Consider the following 21,117-nt stretch of genomic DNA (forward strand, 5'->3'; position numbering starts at 1 on the left):
CTGAATTAAAGTCTGGCCTTGGATGCTTTCTAAGTATCTTTCTTGGATACTTTCTTACTTGCCTAAACAAATAATTTTACCTGTGTTTGCTTCAGTTTCAACAAGTGGCAATAATATTAGTGCTACCTCCCAGAATTATTATAAGGATCAAATGAGATCAAGTGAGCACAATGCTTGGCATTTCATAAGTGCTTAATAAATATTTGTTCCCTTCCCTTGCCATTCCCTTAAAAGCAATGGCCCATTTTGCAAATCTCAACATTTTGCGATGTTGAGATATGGTCTTGTGATATGACCATTAAGTATCTGCAAAGATTTTAAAATGAATCTCATGTAAAGAATAGGCACAGAGTGGGTGGGAGTAGGCTGCGACATTCAACTAGAGAGGAAGAACATGAGTACAAAATGTCTTCAAGGAATTGTATGGGAAGAAAAGAAGATGGACAGATAGATCACTGTAGCACGTTTGAGAGGATGTTATATGAGTAGCCAGAGCATTATTATCCTTGGGGAGAAAGCAAGAAAGACTTCTGGCATGTTGGGTGGACTTCTTGGGATAAATTTATTATTATTAACATTAGCAATAGTTAACATTTATGTAGCACTTCATTTTCTTATCCTTATAACATATAACATAAGATGCTCTTATTGTGCTAATTTTACACATAAGGAAACTGCATCTGGGAAATTAATGTTTTGTGTAAGATCATTGAACTAGTAATGCATCCTAATTCCAAATCCAGGGCTTTACTCATTCAGTTAATCATAGATTTCTTTGTTTCAGAGTGACATAGATAAAGATCACACAGATTTGAACAAGCTGTGATTTGGATCTTTAGAGTGACTTCATGAATCAATGAGACTACAAATTCACTTGAGCATTTTAAGTGTCAGTTGGTGACAAATCCAGTCATTTATACCAACTGAAGCAGAAATGTTGCCAGCACCCTCTAAATTTCCATGTCTAGGAGAAAAGTAGCTACTTATCCAAAATTGATAAGATCACAGATTCTTTTGATTATTACCTCAATCAGGAACCTTTAACCTCTTTGGGTTTCAGGATTGTAGTCTATAAAATGATGGGGTTGGAAGAAATAGATCTTTAATCTTTTTTATGGATTTAAAATGTAATGATTCTGTGATGAGCTACTTAGCAGTGGGGAAGTGGCCCCCAAAATGTGTATAATCCTCTCTCTCTATATATATATATATCCATCAGATCAGAAGCTTATGTTTTTTAATCATATTAAAAATGTTAATAGTTAACATTTTATGGCACTTAATCTTATTTGACTCACACAGCAGCCCTGTAAAGTAGATACTCTTATTAGCCCTGTTTTATAGATTTATGTCTTTTGTGCCTTGAAAAATGAATAAAAATAAACTTAATCACCAGATTAAGAAAAAAAAAAAAAAAACACCTGACATTTTGTTCAGATGGCCAAATATTTTACTGTTCTGACAGTGGGCTATAAAATAAGCTGCTGGTTTTAATTCTAAGTAATTTTCCTATAGTTATGAAAATAATAAAGTTACAACAGAAGATGTATTTGCCAACCTAATTAATCACAAACTAAACTGACTTAATTCCTTATTCATTTAATATGATTTGGAAATAATTCAAATTTTCAGAGTCAATAATTTCAAGAAATCTAGATTTTCATTTAATTTGTTCTTTTAGTTATGCAAATTTTATTCAATAGCTTTTAGTGAGGGAAGAGTCCAATGGACTTTTTCTACTAGGAGGAATGTTTTAGAGTTTTCTTGTTGGTATCTTCTTATTATAATAATATTCTTGTTATCTATCTTATTATCAATAACATAATATTATATATTAAAAGTAAAGCTGATCTAACTACAAAAAGAGAACGTTGCCAATAGATTTTCACTACAAAAGTCACTGAGCATCCCTCGGCAATATCTGGTTTCTTAATCAGCAGATTGTTACTAATAAGTTAGGATCAGGAAGGAAGAAGTGGAAGGGATTTGGGGCCAGATAAAAATGTGCTGAATATTTTACCATTTAAAAGGAAAAACTTTAGGAAAAATTCAATGAGCTGAAGTTTATTTTGAATCTTTCTGATTGCCTTAAGTATTGAGCAAGAGGATAACAGTTGGTATTTTAAAATTATTGTTTATGCAAGCAGGTATTTTATTAATGAATATAGTCATCAGTCCTCTTCTGAGGTGGACTAATTCAGTTTAATTCCACAAGAATTTATTAAATATCTACTATATTCCAGGCACAGAACATAGCACAGTGTCTGATTCATAATAGGTATTAAATGTGGATTGATTTGACTTGGCAAGGAAATAGGAATACAAAGACAAAAAATATAAAATATATATATATATAAATATTCTTAAAGTCCCTGCTCTTCCAGAGCTTACATTCTAATGAGGAATGTGGATATCATATGTTAAAGTAAGTCATTAATAAATTTTAGTAAAAATAAAATACAACAAATAAATACAAAATAACCTTAATAGGGAGGGTATTCTATAAACTGAATATTTGGAAAGGCCTCATATAGGAGGTGGCACCTGAGCTGAACTTTAAAAGGAAGCTAGAAATTCTAGGAAGTAAAATTGGCAGATATGTGGCACAGTTAAGTGGAAAATGAAAGGCTACATATAGAAACCACTAACTGACCAGCTTGGCTAGACTAGAGAGTATGAGAAAGAAAGTAAGATAAAAAAGTTATTTGGGATCCAAATCATGAAGTGTTTAAATATAAGATTAATGATTATTTTGAGAAGGAAAGTAACATGATCATATCTTCATACTGGGAATATTAATTTAGCAAATGTATTGAAAAAAGGGATAGTGGGTACAGTGCCAAGCTTGGAGTCAGGAAGACTCATCTCCCTAAATTCAGATCTGGTCTCAGACACTAATGGCTATGTGACCCTGGACAAGTCACTTTGTCCAATTTGCCTCAAGTTTCCTCATCTGTAAAAATAAGCTGGAGAAGGAAAAGACAAATCATTTCAAGATCTTTGCCAAGAACATCCCAGATGGAGTCACAAAGAGTCAGATACATTTCAAAACTGAACAACTTACCCCCTGAAAAAAAGGGAACGGAAGGAACTAGAAGCAGGGAGACCAACTAGAAAACTATTGAAAAAATTCAAGTAAAAAGTGATCAGGGCCTGAGCTAAAGTGGAGGGACTGATTTTATTTTTTTACTTTCAAAAAAAGATGCCAAAATTAGAAGCAACAAGGCTGTTTTCCTATCTCCTGCTCTCTTAAGAAATTATCAGAGTTGACATGAAGCTCAAAATTCTTAGAATTTATTGTAGTTCTGAGGAATCCCCAGATTTACCTCTGTCGCTTATGAGCAAGAAAGGCAGTAAGGATGATGAGACATTTCCAAAGAACTGAACTTTGCCATATAGCATTTAGAAATATTTGTGGATTTAGATAAGTAATTTCATCTCTTTCTGGACTTCATTTTCTTTGTGTGTATATTGAGGGACACTGGGTCATTTTTAGGATTCCTTCCAGCTCTTAAAAATTGTTCATGATTCTATAATAAGTGGCATTGTCTTATGATATCATATGGTAAAAATCATTAAGGACTTTTTTGGGGGGTACTCAATATTTTCATGGAGCTGAAGAAAAAAATAATCAAGTTGTGACTGAATGATAGGTCATTCCAAAAGCTATGAAAAGGGGAAAGAGTAATAGCTAACTACTTGGATGGTAAGAGTTATCTAACTTTTAGAGTAGCTGAATTTTTCAATATATTGAGGAAAGAAGGGAAAATCCATTCCTAGGTGGTTAATGATGAAGAATATAGCAGTACACTGTGTCTTCATCCAGCTACATATAATACTTGGATCATTGGTCCATCCTTTGAATAAGGAAGGCCTTTATTTCTTGGGTCATTATAGAATATTCATGAAAATTCAAATTAAGAAATCTATAGAGTGTGAGATCTGCAGAAAATAACAGTATATTTTGTATGAGCTTTGTGAAATATTTGCTTCCTGAAGTTTATATTAAATAATCTATGTCTGTTTTCACAGTATTAAAGAGACCAGTCACTTCTGAAGAACTCCTGACACCTGGAGCTCCTTATGCAAGAAAGACTTTTACTGTAGGTCCTTTGGTTATTTTCCTGTGTAATTTAGTATATGGAGTATAAACTGCTGTGAACATGACTTTCTGATTTTGCGTTGTATATATATGTATATGCACATGTATATATAAATGGGTTAACATGTAAAGAATTCATTAAACCCTAAAGTGCTTGTATTATTATTATTAATTATATCATAGCATTTGTAGTAATTATTATAGTTACTAATATAATTATTAACAATTAGTTATAAAAAAGTTTCCTGGTCTTCAGGCGTTTAAATCATAAAATTGCTCATGGAAAAAGGAACTCAATATGTTGCAGTTATACTGGCATTGTTCCATGTTTCCATGTTGTTCTGTTCAATGTGTGCTTTTAATCTTAAAAGAAAATGCATTGTCCAAATATAATTATACTTTGAAATACAAATAATACAATCCTCCTAAATTCAAGTTAAATTGTGAGAAAAATCTAGAGAAAATAGAGGGATCAGTATAAGAAAAGATTGATTATATTGTATTTATAAAAGCATGGCACCAGGGAAGCTTAGAATTAGAACATACTGGTCTGAATCTTCAGTTTTCTACTTACTGCTTATGTGACCTTAAATCACTTAATTTTTTGTTCCTCATTTTCCTCAGCTATAAATGAGGAAGTTTATAACTAGACCTCTTAAGAACTTTCTCAAGTGATGATGTCATGAGTCTATGAAGCAAAACAGTGTTTTTAATAACGTAGTTTTACCTTAGTTATATCCACCAGACTCTTGGTATTTGTGCTCACTCTGAAGACAAGCAACCACAGATGTTAAGAAACATTTCCTAACAAATAGAAACATCCCCAAATGGAATGGATTGCTTTAGGAATTCTTTCTCAGTGAAGGTCTTCAAGTAAATGCTGAACAACTACCATTTGTTGAGTAGGGCTTAGTAGGGATTCCTTTCTTATATGAGTTGTATTAAGTTGCCACTATGTTCTTTTTCAACTCTGAGATTCCATGATCCTATAGGATATTTTTACCACTATCACTTCAGCTCTAACCAGAAGAAAACAAAAATATCCCAGGTGAATAATGATTCTTGATAGTTGTCTTGATGAATAATAAGATCTGATCCAAAAATCTCTTCCTTGCTGCCTCTTTTCTCCTCCCTCAGAAAGACTGTGCACACACACACCAAACTTTCTCATTTTCTTCTTTCCTACCTTGGAGTACAATCAATTTCAATTGACATGATCAATTTTTCTAGGGCACATCCATATTCTCTTTAACCCCCTTCCTCTTTCTTCTTTTGAAAATTTCCCTAGCGACCCAGAGGAAAGTCTTCTCTTCATACTTCTTTTTCTTCCCTACTCCACCTGATACTTTTTTAAGGACTAAGGGGCAGCTAGGCGGCACAGTGGATAGAGCACCAGTCCTGGTCAGGAGGACCTGAGTTCAAATCAGATCTCAGTCACTTAATACTTCCTAGCTGTGTGACCCTAGGCAAGTCACTTAACCCCAATTGCCTCAGCAAGAAAAAAAAAGTAATGGCTAAGTGTAAGGACAAGGTGTGATGTACCTATGCAAAGGAAAAGCTACATATTTTTAAATGGAATTAGACATAATAAAACCTCTCATCCTTGAAAATTTTCTTCTGAATCCTCACACCTTTCAATCTACCTTTATATCCTCCTTTAGTTAAACTTACTTCTTAAGCACTAATAATCAAAATAACATTAAATAATTTTATTGGTGTTTCTATTTTATGTAACTACTATCATAGTTTTGGCCTGTGATATTATTTTTTTTTATTACAATGTACACTATCTTAGTTATGTTATGGGTTAAATGCTTATAGACTAGCATGGAAACTTAGCCATTATAAATAAAACATCACTTTTATGAGGAAATGTGTTTGCAACAGCCAACTTTCAAACCTTTAGAATATGATCTACAAGCAAGTCAAGTACTTCCCTCTAAGGGTTTTAAAATTTTATTTTATCCACTATATCTTTTAGAAATAGCTTTTATATCTTAAATCTGCCTTTTTTCTCAAATAGAACATTCCCTTGTAATAAAGAAATAGAATTAAGGAAAGCAAAACAAAATAATAGCCATGTTTGATAATGTATGCTTCATTCTGCAACTATAGTCCACCACTTTTCCCCTAAAAGATATGTTTTGTTTCCAGTCCTCTAAAAATCAGGATTAGTCACTGTGTTAATCAGAATTCTAATGTTTTTCATTATTGTTTTTCTTTAGATTATTGTGGTCATTCACATGCCTTCTCCACAAAGAAAACTTTTAGCAGAGCCAATTATTAGTTTCCCTTGTCTGGAACTGTGATTTTATTTATAAGTCTACATTAGGCTGATCCTTCAGCTATAACTGAGAGTCTTACAGAGTTCCCTGGGAGGCACTTAAAGGTCTGGTGGCTTGCCTAGTAACATATAAGCAATATATGTCAGAACTAGGATTTAAACACCAGCCTTTCGTTTTGTATAAGTATCAGCCATTTAAGCTAGGTGGTGCAATGAATAGAATGCTGGGCCTAGAATCAGGAAGACTAAATTCAAATCTGGTTTCACATGTGATCCTGGGCAAATCTGTTTGCCTCAGTTTTCTCACCTGTAAAATAAACTGGAGAAGGAAATGACAAATTACTCTAGTATCTTTGCCAAGAAAACCCCACATGAAGTCACAAATAGACATGAAAAAAGTGATTGAACAACAGGCAACAAATATCAGCCATTAGGAAGATTATTAGTATGCTAGGTTATTTTGATAATATGATCAGTTTAGTTAAACCTGGAGCAGAGACAAGATTTGTCATATTCTGCTTGAAAAAGGCAGCTCATTATAATGGGGAAAAGTATAAAATCCAGAATAAGGAGACATTTGTTTAAGTTTCAGCTTTGCCATTTCTTAGCGGTATTTCTGTGAGTAATCCATTCATCCTCTCTGATTCTCACTTTTCTCGTCTATAAAATGGAGTTACTACAAAATGTACTAGCTGCCTCATAGGATTATGCTGAAAAAACCTAAACTGAACCTGAATAAATGAGAGTAATAATTATTTATTTTCTAACCTCACCCCCACCCCAGTACTTAGCACAGTGCCTGGCACATAGTGGGTACTTAATAAATGTTTATTGATGGGTTGATTTTTATTCTCCCTAGAAATGAAAGGTAGATTACAAGATGTTTTCCAAAAATTCCTAATTGATTTTTTTTCTTCTCCCGTGGGTACTAGATTGTTGGTGATGCAGTGGGATGGGGCTTTGTTGTAAGAGGAAGCAAGCCATGTCATATACAAGCTGTGGATCCCAGTGGCCCAGCAGCTGCAGCTGGAATGAAGGTATGTCCATCTTGTCTCTTTCCAATAAGTCTTTTATGAATACATGTTGTTGCCATGACTCTATTTTGTGTTGCTCAGTGGGATCTCAAGTTTCTGTGGCTTTATCACGTGTCCTTATATAGACATGCTTGTATTCTATAGTGTAGCCATCCTCAGTGTTCCCTTAACTTTGTTCCTACACTCATGCTTCAGCCTTTCTTTGATGTCATTGTTTTTCTTTTGGTAGAAGTGCCTCTAAATGATGCTTGGGTTGGGTTAAATTTCGATCCTAGGGGCTAATTCTTTCCTATGATTTACCAGCCTCTTTCACATCATTTCCTTTTCGCATTCTAAAGGAAGAGACTTTAATATCCATTTTCCCTCCTATCCTTCTCAATGGATTCCATTTTTGCTATTATTTTTCTTCCTTCCTTCTTTTTTTTTTTTTTTTTTTTTTTTTTTTAATAAGCATTAAGTGACTTGTCCAGGATCACACAGCTAGTAAGTGTCAAGTGCCTGAAGTCACATTTGAACTCAGGTGCTCCTGACTACAGGACTAGTGCTTTATCCATTGCATCACCTAGCTGCCCTCATTATTTTTCATTCAGTCTGAATCATTGCCACAATGCTTCCATGCTTTGCAAACTGCTTAGTTATAAATGAAACATATTATTGTCACATAAGGTATGTGGTGCTTTCAAAGTTAAGAAAACTTTAACTAATACTTTGTTTTGAACTTTGAATGGGCTTATCACAGATAGAACACAGAATTAAATTAAATTCAACTAACACATTAATTGCTTACTATTCTAGATACTAGGCTAGCTGCTAGAGATCAAAAGACAAAAAAAAACATAATCCCAGAGAGTTTACATTCAACAGGGGAAGCCCGAGTATACTAATGAGTAAGCATGTAATATATACATCAAAAATTCAAAGTAAGTGCTTTCAAGGTCAGTATTATCACTTGTTGAATAAGGGGGGGGGGGGGGGGGGGGGGAAACGTCCTTATAGGAAGAAGAAAACAACTGAGCCTTGAGGGAAACTTGAGTTTCCAAAGAGCAGAGGTAAGGAAATAAATGTTTCAGACAGGGGGGTTACAATTTATTCAAAGACAAGGAAATAGGAAATTAAATGTCCACATTAGCATTTCCAAACTATGATGAGATTACCAAGAAGAAAGCATATAGAGAGAGGAAAAAACTGATGAGCAAGTCCTGGGACACACTCTCCCATATAGACATGTATGATGGCCCTACTCAGGACAGAGGGGCATTACAAAATCCCAGTAAGAAAGTATCTAGAAGGGAGGTTTTTCAGCTTTGTCACATGCTGCGGAGAGGTAAAGAAAGAGAAGGACTTATCAATTTCTTTGCTTTGCTTAACCTCCTGTGTACACACCAGCACACCAGGAAGTAAAAAGATTGCAAGTAGCTAAGAATTAAAAGCAGCAAAAAACATGGTTGATGTCCCAGCCTCAGAAGAGTGGGCCAGTCTTTTCTAGAAGCTCAGTCTTTCTTTTCCTCTTGAAGGGCTGTGGAGTCCTCTGGGGAATTCATCTCACTAGATGGGGGGGAGTCGCATTGTGGGGGGAAGGGAGAGGCAGGCAGAAGGATTATTGGCAGTGTAGGCTTGTCTTACAATTCATGCCGACCCTTTCCCTGCGGCATTGTGGTGATGGGCACGACACCAAAGAGTCTTGAAGGAAGAAAATTGGCTAGAATAAATAAAGGGCGAGAATTTGTACATGTGCCAAGGCTGAACATTTCAATTTGTAATGGAACTCTTGGTCACAGGAAGGATTTTCTATTTTATTTCCACTGAGATGTACCTAGCAGAGTTTACTTTTGGAAGATTGCTTTGGTTTGTACTGTACAGGTTCTTTGTTTATGAAACTTATAGTTGCTCATTTCTTTTACTTTAAGTATATTTCTTTTCCTTTCCACTGAGTTGGAAAAGCAAGGATTTATTTCTCAGTTAAATGGGTCTTTTCACTTAATTAAATGCTTGGTTAATTCAATTCATTTTGAGTAATACTTATCGAGTGACTGATGAAGAGATGCTAGAATTGTCAATTGAGAAATTATTGAATTAACCCTCTAATAGAATGTGTTGGTATTGAAAAACTCTAGCAGAATGGTTTAAAAAGGGGCCCAATTCACCATAGATTCCAATGCCCAGTATGTGTCCTGCCTCAAACGCATACCAACTTTAAATTAGTCGCTTGATTACTTTGCCTCAATTTCCTCATTTGTAAAATGGGGATAATAATAGCATCTACCTCAAAGGATTGTTGTGAGGATCAAGTAAAATAATATATATAAATTGCTTTGCCATCCTTCAAGTAATATATAAGTGCTAGCTATTACTATTACATATAATTTTCTATACTTTAGAGTTAGACTAAATTTTGGTGTTTTTTTTAATTACTGTATTTTTGAATTATTTTAATTTTTTATCAAAACATTCATTATTGGCATAAAAGTAAAGGTCAATTAACTCAATCAAGTTAACTCATCATCCATAAAGTAAATGCCAAATGCTAGACCCTGTACAAAGAAATTTTGGTTCAGATTAGTTGAGAAGATGTTCTATAAGCCATCTGTAAAATACTGAAGCCATTTCAAAAACAAAAAATTCAAGCATCTGGAATTTTAGGTTGAATGCCCCCCTTGTGGGGAGTAAAAGAGACTTGAGCTCCACACAAATGCCTGCCGTTGCTTGACTAAAGGAAAACCTTGTGAATTTAAATGTCCTAGCAGTATCCCTAGGATGGGGACAGCTGGTGTTAGTGTCTGAATCTGGAACTAAGAATAGACTGGATACTGTGAGAAGGTACATTCAAGGAATTTCAGGAAGCCCTATAGAAAAGTTGTACCTTCCCTCAGAGAAGCATCTTGAGAACTTCATCAAAAGGACTTCCTGGAGCTGGTAATCTATATTGAGCTCTTTAAGTTAGAGCCTACTTTCTTCTGGGCTTTCTATGGATTTATAGAAAATGAACTGAGTTTCATACAAATTGTTTTTACTATTGTCAACTTAGTAAATACCTTTAAAATTAACAGCCTAATTACAATTTACCAAGCAATTGATATTGAGTGATAAACATTGGGAGAAACACACCATTGGAGCTCCATAAGTTATGTTGTTACTCAGTCATTTCAGTCATGTTTGACTCTTTGTGACTCTACCAGAGATTTTCTTGACAAAGATACTCAAGTCTATCATTTCCTTCTCCAGCTCATTGTGCAGATGAGGAAAGGGAGGTAAATGGGATTAAGTGACTTGCTCAAGATCACATAGCTAATACATATATGAGGCCAAATTTGGATTCAGATCCTCCTGACTCCAGAGTCAGTGCTTTATCCACTAGATAGAAACCTAGCCTTCCCTTCATTCTTGGGCATAAAAGTTTGATAACTTCAAAAAGCTTGGATACCCAATTCTGACAGAAGTGGCTATCTTCAGCAATGAGAGGATCCAAATCAGGTCCAATTAAATTATTCCAGAGTAATTCTGTGCCAGCAGTTCTAATATTTCAAAATTCCAGCCCCTCTCTTGTTTCCTATTGTAATGAATGGATGGATGTTGGCCCACTGGGTTTTTTTTCTCCATTTTCTTAATTGTTTAAATGTCAATTTTATGTTTTGCCAAAAATATTTTAATAAGGTTAGGAAACAAGCTGCTCTTTTCCAATGAGCTACACCCAGTGAAAGAACACTGGGAAATGAGTGTGGCCTACAACATAGTATTTATACTCTTTCTGTTATTGTTTGCTTGCCTTTTTGTTTTTCTTCCCAAGTTATTTTTACCTTTTTTCTAAATCCGATTTTTCTTGTTCAGCAAGATAACTGTATAAATATGTATACATATATTGTATTTAACTTATACTTTAACATATTTAACATGTATGGACTATCTGCCATCTAGGGGAGGGGATGGAGGGAAGAAGGGGAATAGTTGGAACCGAAGTTTTTGCAAGGGTCAATGTTAAAAAGTTACTCATGCATATGTTTGATAATAAAAAGCCATAATTTTAAAAATAAAATAAAATCTTGGATGCCCCAGTCTCAAAGCAGTTTTTTTGTGATTCTAAAGTCAGTCAGTACCATATTCCAATGATTAACTATCACAGCCGCAGCATTATGTCTGATCACTAATGTAGTCCATGCAAATTACTCATAGATTTAAACTTGGAATTGGCTATTTCCTAGCACATTAAGCTGTCTTCCCATTGCTCCCAAATCTTTAATATTTAACTGATTCTAATGGTTATATTGGTGGCTTAAGACAAGATGGAGGTGTAATCAAGTTACTTAAATAGCAGTAACCTGTGAGATAAGATTGAGGGCAACTCAGCAACGGTAGATATTTTTATCTGCTCCTTTTGGAGACAGTACCGGAGAGGATCCCTTACCAATTCATCCTTACTGCCAGAAATTCCATGTCTATCATGAAAAACTTTCTTCCAGTCTTCTAATTCCTCTAACAAAATAGTTAATAATAAAGCCCTCAATAACCTTTAGTAGTTCCTTCTTGCCTTCTGAATCAAAATACAACTCAAACCTTTTCATGATCTAGTCCTTCCTTATTACCACTTAATTTTCTGTCACCTTTCTTCTCTCCAGAGTTGTTTCTCTACTGTCCTGCTTATACAAGGTGTTCCAAAACTCTTGATTCAGTTTTATATTTCAAATAGCTTGAGATTTTTGGAATGCTCATTTTGGCCTCATTTCAAACCTTCCCCCCATTCTCCATGCATCTTCCAATTACACTCCTCTTATCTAAATTTTTTAAAGAGGGGGAGGATAAAAATAAAAATAATTAATATAACTTCTTTTTAAATGAGGAAACATAACACTATAGCAGGTAGTACCCTAGCTGGTGTCCGGCTGATATATTTCTTCTGAATGGGTATTCATTTAAAATACATCATGGTTGATAAGGTCAAGGTCATATGTTCTGCTGGACCTTACTTGTTTAAGATCAATTAAAGAAAGTGACAACTGTGATTTTTGGCCCTGTTCTACCTGGTAGGGATTTGCTCTTGGGGCTTCAAGGTGAGAGATGTAAAGTCATTTTGTATTCTTGTACTTGCCTGAGCAAGCTGAGGAGGCACGATTTAGCTTTTGTGTATTCATGGAATTTGACTCCTGGTCATAAATTCAGTACAAAAGACATCAGTGCTGTTCTCGGAAAGGTTTATTTTTCTTAGGAAGAATAATACAATTCTGAAAAAGAACAACATTTAAATTATTCCAGAGTAATTCTGTGCCAGCAGTTCTACAAAATCATAGAGGTATTTCAAAACTCCTGCCCCTCTCTTGTTTCCTGTTGTAATGAATGGATGGATGTTGGCCCACTGGGTTTCTTTTCTCCATTTTCTTAATTGTTTAAATGTCAATTTTATGTTTTGCCGAAAATATTTTAATTAGGTTAGGAAACAAGCTGCTCCTTCCCAATTTTTTCCTGCTTCCTCCTTGACACCATATTTGTACCTCATTTAAAAAGAGTAATAGAAATAAAATCTCACATCTTGACTCTTCATTTCTCACTGCAAAAAACCTCCATGTTTTACATTATTGTTCTTTTCATAACAAGAAGTAAGGCTGGTAAAACTTACCCACAGAAATTCTTGATTTTTTTTGAAATATTAGAGTCACTAATATAATTATGATATTTTCTAAAAATCATATCGATTGGGGGAAAATGCATGATAATTTTTGGAGTTTTTTCTTTGTTTTCTTCATTGCAATTTTCTTACCAAGTGCAGCCAAATCAAGTGTGTAACAATTTGGGAGTATATGTATGTTTTATATCTAGTGTGAGAAGCTTTTATAAATTACTTTGCCCAGTAAAGAATGGCTTTTCCAGTGTTCTCATACACTCTGTCTCAAAGTAAAATGTAGATTCCTGAATCTACCTTTAAATAAGGATATTATAAAAATTTTTAAGTTGAATTTTATTTTTTTTTTAATTGACAAAAAATCCAATCTTTTTATCTCCCCCAAGAAAGAAAAGAAAACCCCTGGTATAAATGTATGATCAAGCAAAACAAATTTCTGCAATGACCAGGTCTAAAAGAAACTTATATACAGTACATATATATGCATATATGTGTATGTATGTATTATATTACATATACATACATATACAATATATTTGTATATATCTCATTCTGTTAGTACATTGATCGGAATTCCTAAGCCTTTCAAAGTGTTTTGTCTTTACAAGACTCTCCATCAGTTCATACAAGTCTCAAATTTCTCTGAACCACCCCTTTATAATTTACAATACGCTTCCATCACAACTATATACTGTAACTTGTCTTTTCATTAGGAATGCTTAGGAGTCCTCTGTATGTTAAAATCCTATTTTCCCCCTATGAAACTATACTCAGTTTTAGCTAGGTGAATTATTCTTTGCTTTATCCTTTGCTATATCCTTTGCTTTCTGAAATATCTATTTAACTCTCCCACTCCTTTATAGGGGTGGCTGCTAAATAGTATGTAATTCTAATCATGACTTCTTTATATTGAATTTTTTCTTTCTGATTGCTCATAGTACCAGGAAGTTTTTATTTTGGGGGTTCTTTCAGAAGGCAACTAGTGAGTCCTTTATTTCTACTTTGTCTTCTGGTTCTAAGCATTTTGGACAATTTTCTCTTAAGATTTCCTGAAATAAAATGCTTGGATTCTTTGTTGTTTATGATGTCCAGAGAATCTCATGATTCTTAAATTTATTTTTCTTAATCTGTTTCATAGGCGTTTTTGCTATAAGATACCTTAACAGTTTCTTTCTTTTTTCAGTCTTTTGAATTTAAAAAAATACTCCTAGTTTTCTAATATTGCATAACAACAATGAAGTTATTGATTCTATTTAGTTGTTTCTAATTTTCAGGGAAGATGATTTTCCAGGCAAAGTTTTATATCTCTTTGTGCTAAGTTCATAATGTCGTCTTCAATTCTTTCTTCTATAGCCCTCATTTGTTTTCCAATTTTTTCCTCTAATGCTCTCATTTCATTTATTAAATTTTAATTAAACTTATTTAACTCTTAACAAAACTCTTACTTCATTTCTTGTAAGAATTCTAGTTGAATTTGTGCATGTTAAATTTTTCTCTAAGATTTTGCTTGTGGGTGTTTTAGAATCATTTTTTCTTCAGGGTTTATGTTTTGAACAACCCTGTTACCATAATGGCTTTTGGGGAAGTAACATTGTTTTTTTTTCCCCTGTTTTCTTATTCTTCCATAATATATAGTTTGATCAGGCTGATGCTTTCTTAGGAGTAGTGAGTATTATGTTATTCTAGGCTAACAACTCAAGTTGCACACTTACAAATTTTGTTACTTCCAAAGTGGTTTGATCTTGGGCAAAATCTGATTACTCTTCTGGTTTAAGCTCTGCAAATTCCTACTCTGGGTTTGGTTTTGGAACAATGAAAGGCTGCTGTTAACTTCAGAGTAGAGGAACTTAAACTTTCCTTTCATATGGGATTCCTGCCCTGGTTATTCCTCTTCAGTGTTCACTCTGGGATAGAAAATGATACTAAGACCCCATTCTGCTCCTAGATAAAAATCACACAGTTATTTCTTGCTTCTTAACTTCATCTTCTGAATAAGGCAGCAAGTTGGGAAAGGAGGTAGATGATGGGCTTGGAATTATGAACCCTTGATTTCAAATCCAAATATTTACTAGCTGCATAACCTTGGGTGAGCCACTTAAGATCTGTTTGCTTCATTTTCTCCAATTGTAAAAAGGGAATGATAATTGTGCCTCCTTTCCAGTTTTGTTGTGAAGATCATATGAGATATCTATAGAGTACTTGGCACAGTGCCTGGCACTGAAGGCACTGTATTTGTTATTTTTCAGTTATATATAACTCTTTGTAATCCCATTTGGGGTTTTCTTGGCAACAGTGTGGAAGTGGTTTGCCATTTCCTTCTTCAGCTCATTTAACAGATGAGGAAACTGAGGCAAACAGGTTAAGTTACTTGCCCAGGATCGCACAGCTAGTAAGTATCAGAGGTCAGAATTTAAAGTATCTCTTCCTGACTCCAGGGCCAGGACTCTGGACTCCAGTATTCCCTTTGCCACCTAGCTTCCCCACTGTATAAATGATAACTACTTTCATTATTAACACTATTATCCTTACTATCAATGAGTGACAAAGTTGCCAGATGTCACCTGTTGTCAGCACCTTGCACAATGCCCCAATATAATTCCTAAGGTTTCCCTTAGGCATAGTCTCTGGAATCTGGAATATTCTGGCACTGTGTTTCTGACCAGCCCTTTTTCTAGGGTCCCTACATCACCTTGTCTGTCTCTCTATGCTTACCTGGATTGGACAAAAGGCTCACTGTGATTTTTTTCTTAGATTTCCTCATCAAGATGGAGTTTAGTGTATTTTCTAGATCTTTTTGGAGGAGTTTTGGGCTAGAGCTCACTATTTCTTTCTGCTACTTCTTCATCTTAGTTCTACCTTTCCTAAATTCTTAAGGATAATTTGTTAGTTGCTTGAGACAGTCAGGACAATGCTAATAACAGATTAAAAAGAAAGTGAATTTATTTGACACCACCTCCCATTCTGTATCCCGAGAACATAGCACATAATAAGCACTTAAGTCCCCATTCATTTAGTTGTTCTCTGTCAGGGTAAATGATATGTATCTTATAAAGGGCCAAAGGAACACTACCTAAAAACTTTTCTCTCTAAAATTTTTCTCTCTAAAATCCAAAGGTAAGGGAGGAGATGGTAAGAAACAAACTAGGAACTGTATAAAGTTAAAACCTTCAAAACCTTGATGAATTCATTTGCACAACATGGAATTCCTTCATCTAATCTACCTGACTCATATCCCTTCCATTTTTAATGCCAAGTGGGCCTCCAGTCACTGCTTAAATGTCAGGAATGGAAAACTTGAAGAAACCTGTTCTGTTTTGTGACTGCCTGAATGATTAGAAAGTTTTCCCAGCCATCAAGCTGGAATGTGCCTCTGTAATTCAACCAAGACTTTTGGCCTCTGGACCAAGAAGAACAAACACTGTTTATCTTTCTTGCACATATCAGCCTTTCAAATACATAAAGACATTTCCCTAGGTTTTCTCTTTCCTAAGCTAAACTTTCTCAATTTCAACTTATCCACATCTAACATGATCCCTGATCTTCCTACTAGCCTAATTGTTCTCCTCCAGACACCATTTATCTCTGCCCTTAAAATGTGTCATTCACATTTCAACACAGTACTCAAAATGTTGGGTAGATAACCCAACAGATAGAGCACTGGACTTGGAATCAGGAAATTTCCTCTTCCTAAGTTCAAATCTAGCCTCAGATCCTTACTAGCTGTGTAACTCTTGTGTTCCTCATTTGTAAAGTAAGCTGGAGAAGGAAATGGCAAGCTACTCCAGTATCTTTGCCAAGAAAACCCTAGCTAGAGTCATGAAAAATCAAATGTAACTAAAAGATTGAACAACACTCTAATTGTGGTCTAACAAGGACAAAGTAAAGTTGAACTAGCAACTACATCATTCTGATACTATGGCCTTTTTAATTCAACCTAGGATCACATTAGCTTTTTTTTTGGCTGACATGAACACTTACTGACTCATATGAAGCTTATTCTCACTGAGATTGACACACTTCATATTTGCTGAGAGCCAATCCTCTCAAAATTTTCCTAGCTTTTGGAAAACAGAACATATATGAACCTATACTCCATTAAATGAACATCCAGTTTTACTCAAGAGATGAAATGTAATGGGGAATATCAAGAGCAATTCCCAGTACAGGAAAACTATGAAGTGCATAAAAAGTCAAGTAATGAAACTAGAATTCTTAATAATAATCTTAAAATTTAGAGATGCACCTGCACCAGTATATCTAAAAGGAAAATGACAGTTAAAACCTTATTAAGGTCTGGTCAGACATATCTTGACATATAGCTACATGGATTTCCCAAGGTCTAGCAGAGAAAGAGAGAGAGAGAAAGAGACAGACAGAGACAGTCAGAGATAGACAGTAAGAGACAGGCAGACAGAGGAGGAGAGAGACAGATAAGCAGACAAAGACAGATGGAGAAAGAGAGAGAGAAGCAGACTAAAAGACAGGCAGACACTCAGAAAAAAGAGAATTGTATCTTTGCCAGAAAGAGTGAAAGAACCATCTTTTTCAAGAAGAAGAGCTATGATGTCTTCCAGAAGAAGAGAGGCAAAGGAAGGTCTATTCTCTTGTTTATCTGGAAAGAGAAAATTGTGACCTGAACTATCCAGAGCAAATCTCCTGAGTGCAAAACGAAGGAGAAAGAACACAAGATCAAGTAAAAACCTGTGTCATAAAGCACTGACTGTTATTTCTGTCAGTCAGGGCTTAGCCATGTTAGGATCTAGGCCTGCTCAGCAATTCCTTCATGAGGGTGAGCGTAGGGGTATCTTCAAGCTAGCTCTTAACCAACTTGTAATGGCAGCTTATTAAGTTTTCAATGAGAACATGACAAATGCTCCAAATCAGGTATTTTGTTGTTTTGCTGATTATCTAGACTTAAAAAAGTAAGGAAGAAAATGTTAATAATTAAACTTAAAAATATGTCATGCATATTTTTTTTTTCTGGAAGGCCAGTTGTTAAACATTTACCATCACACCCCTAATTGAAAGCCATATTGTGTTCTTGTATATTTTTAAATTGTGGCAAATCAGAAGGTCAGTGCTGGTCCCTTCCCTCCCTCCTTCTTTCCAAGAAGAGAGTCAACTTTAAACCTTTAGCTTGCTACACTCTTCTTATTCCTAAAGTTACTTCCTAAATATAGTAAATGTGGCTCCTAGAGGCCAGAGTGTTTTTTCTCACTGAAGTCAAGTGCTCCACATTAGTTAGAAGGTAGAATTTCAGCTGTTAATTATCCTATTACCAAGATTGCCATCGGAGGAAAGCTTCTAATATAATCTATAAAAAAGCCCTAAATTCTTTATATGGGAACCATTTAATAGCCATGCCTCCAACATGCTATACTTGAGAAATTGGCTTTTTGAGCCCAAATGTAGCCATTAATGTCTTCTGATTAAATTTCATTTCATTGGACTCAGTTCATCATTCTAACCTATAAAGTTCTTCCTAGACCCTGACTGTGTCATCCATGCTATTATCAAAATATGCTCAACTTTACATCCCTTGCAGAAGTTATAAATATATAATCAAGTCATCAGTAATAAATGCTAACAAGCCCTGGAACAAGAACAAATCCAAGGATGCAAAATTTTAACAACCTGCCAAACCCTGGCTGGAGGGATGTCACACTTTTAAATTTAATCTACATCTTAATGATTTCCCCATCACTTTATTAAGTCTAAACAGTCAATAAAAATAATAAGTGAAGTCCTGCTGGATGTTGTTTGCTGATTTCCAATATATAAATGCTCCCACTGAAAATTTAACAATCAGCCATCTTGGGCCTGATCATTCAACCATTTCCAATTCTACCTGGTACTAGCATTTAGCCTATTCCACTCCATTCTAGATCAAGAATAAGATTGTACATCTAGTGCTGGAAGGGATCTCAGAGATTATTTAGACCAGTTAGTCCAGTCCACTCATTTTACAACTGAAGCCCAATGAGTCAAGAGACCTGCCTAATATTACATAGGCAGTCTGTGTCAGAGGCAAATTGAAACCAGGACCTCTGATTTCAGAGCCAGGGCTCTTGCCATTGCTCCGTCCCATCATGCTGGCTTCTAGTGACTGCTGGTTCATTAATGTCTTCTATAATTTTATTAGAAATTAAAATCAAACTTGCTTGTTCGTTTTTATTGAAAACTTCATGTTCTTCCTATTTTTTTTTTTCTAAATTGGATCATTTACCTCTTCGAATCCTGTGTTTCTTTTTAGGTGATCCAAAATTAAAGATCAGTAATAACAGCAATTAAATTTCTCAGCATGTTTTAGTACATTGGGTTATAATTTAGGGCAGCTAAGTGGTACTTAGATAGAGTACTGACCCTGGAGTCAGGAAGATTCATTTACCTGAGTAAAAATCCAGCCTCACATACTTATTGAGTGTGGGACCTTGGGCAGGTCACTTGTACCTGTTTGCCCCAGTTTCCTCATTGGTAAAATGAGCTAGAAAAGGAAATGGCAAACCTTTCCAGTATCTCTGCCAAGAAAATCCCACATAAGGTCACAAAAAGTTGGATACAACTGAAAGCAAAATTCACTCTTCTCTTAGCTTGTAATCCATATCCCATGAAATGTAAGCAAAAACCCTACCTGCCTCTAATGTTCCTTTTGCTTCCTGACAAGTAAAAGCCCTTTTTTTGACTTTGCCAGTGACTAGAAACCCTGGGTCTTTCTGACCAGAGCATTCTTAGATGCTGTTGTTACAGCACTGAGCTACAATTTTATGTTCATCCCTAGTAACCTGTCTTTGCTTCCATCTTCCAAATATGTCTTCAAATCTCAGGAGAGAGCTCCCTATCATTGGAAATAATTCAATGCAGAGTGGACAGTCATTTGGATTCCACATTTTGGGCAAGGAGTAGACTTGATAACCTTAGACATACTTCTCCCTGTGATTCTATGATTCCATTTTGACTATGTACCATTTTTCCTAGAGACAATTAGATGGCACAGAGGTGAGAATAGTGGATCTGGAGTTAAGAAAATATGAGTTTAAATCCCAATAACTGTGGGCAGGTCATTTAATCTTTTACATCCTAGTGCCCTTGTGACTAAAAATATATTGGTGTCAGAGATAACTTTCATCAAAAATTCTGTGGTTTGTTTTAAATTCCACCTATTGTTTCTATGTCTTTTAAGCTTTTAGAGTAATATTATCATTCAGAGCCAGCTTTAGGACTGTTGGAGCTTTGGAGAAAGTTGATCATTTGTAGCTTTCAAATACATCATAAGCTAAAAAGCTAGCACTTATATAGTACTTCAATCTTTGCAAAGTGCTTTATAATTATCAATTCACTTTATCCTCACAATAATACATTGTTTTACAGTTGAGAAAACTGCTTTAGGCAGAAATTAAATGACTAGCTCAGGATCTCACAGCTAATAGACAGAAGCTGGATTTTAACTCGGGTCTTTCTAGCTCTAAATCCAGCATCCTGTTTCAATAGACTGTAATAGAATTCTTGACTCAGCGTCCTCCTTTTAAAAATAGCACAGTGAAGGATATAGGGTACTGGAGGCCACCCCAGTTTTTACCCAAAAAGCTGTATTAAGAATGTGGATCTGAAAATAAAATCAGATTTAATTTAGTTTTTTAAAAATTGTTTTATTTTATTTTTATTTTAATTTATGGAATAAAATAAGTATTTCCATAACATAGTATAATAAAAAAGACAATTGCACATAAAACTGCAAATCTATTATGTATAACTTGTTTCATTTAAATATATGATTTTTATAAAGTTATAATAATGCTATATAAATTCTTAGTCAAAGTCAAAAAAAGATTGTATAGATTTTCGTGTCTTAAAAGTTGATTTGAACCTTAATCCTCACTACTCACCCACATTTTTCAAAATAAAATAGGGAATCATTTGCTTATTGCTACCTGATGTAGTGGAAAAACCCAGTTTCTCAAATTTGAATTCGTTTCACCTTTTTCATTTATTGTATTGAATTCAGACAAATCACTTACCAATATTGTCTCTTAGATTGTTTCTTCATCTATAAAAGTAAGATGAAACATCCTCCCCACCTACCTAATTGTGT

General features: G+C 34.8%; 1 protein-coding gene across 1 annotated transcript in view; it reads left to right on the forward strand.

Moving 5' to 3' along the window:
• DEPTOR (DEP domain containing MTOR interacting protein) overlaps positions 1-21,117 on the forward strand; it is a 169,186-nt gene that overhangs the window by 126,973 nt on the left and 21,096 nt on the right. The window contains exons 7-8 of the mRNA XM_003760351.4: positions 4,033-4,103; positions 7,319-7,423. Of these exons, the coding sequence (XP_003760399.1) occupies positions 4,033-4,103; positions 7,319-7,423 (176 nt within the window). The remainder of the gene's footprint in view (positions 1-4,032; positions 4,104-7,318; positions 7,424-21,117) is intronic.

This window comes from Sarcophilus harrisii, chromosome 1, assembly GCF_902635505.1.
Source record: "Sarcophilus harrisii chromosome 1, mSarHar1.11, whole genome shotgun sequence".
Taxonomy (NCBI): Eukaryota; Metazoa; Chordata; class Mammalia; order Dasyuromorphia; family Dasyuridae; genus Sarcophilus; species Sarcophilus harrisii.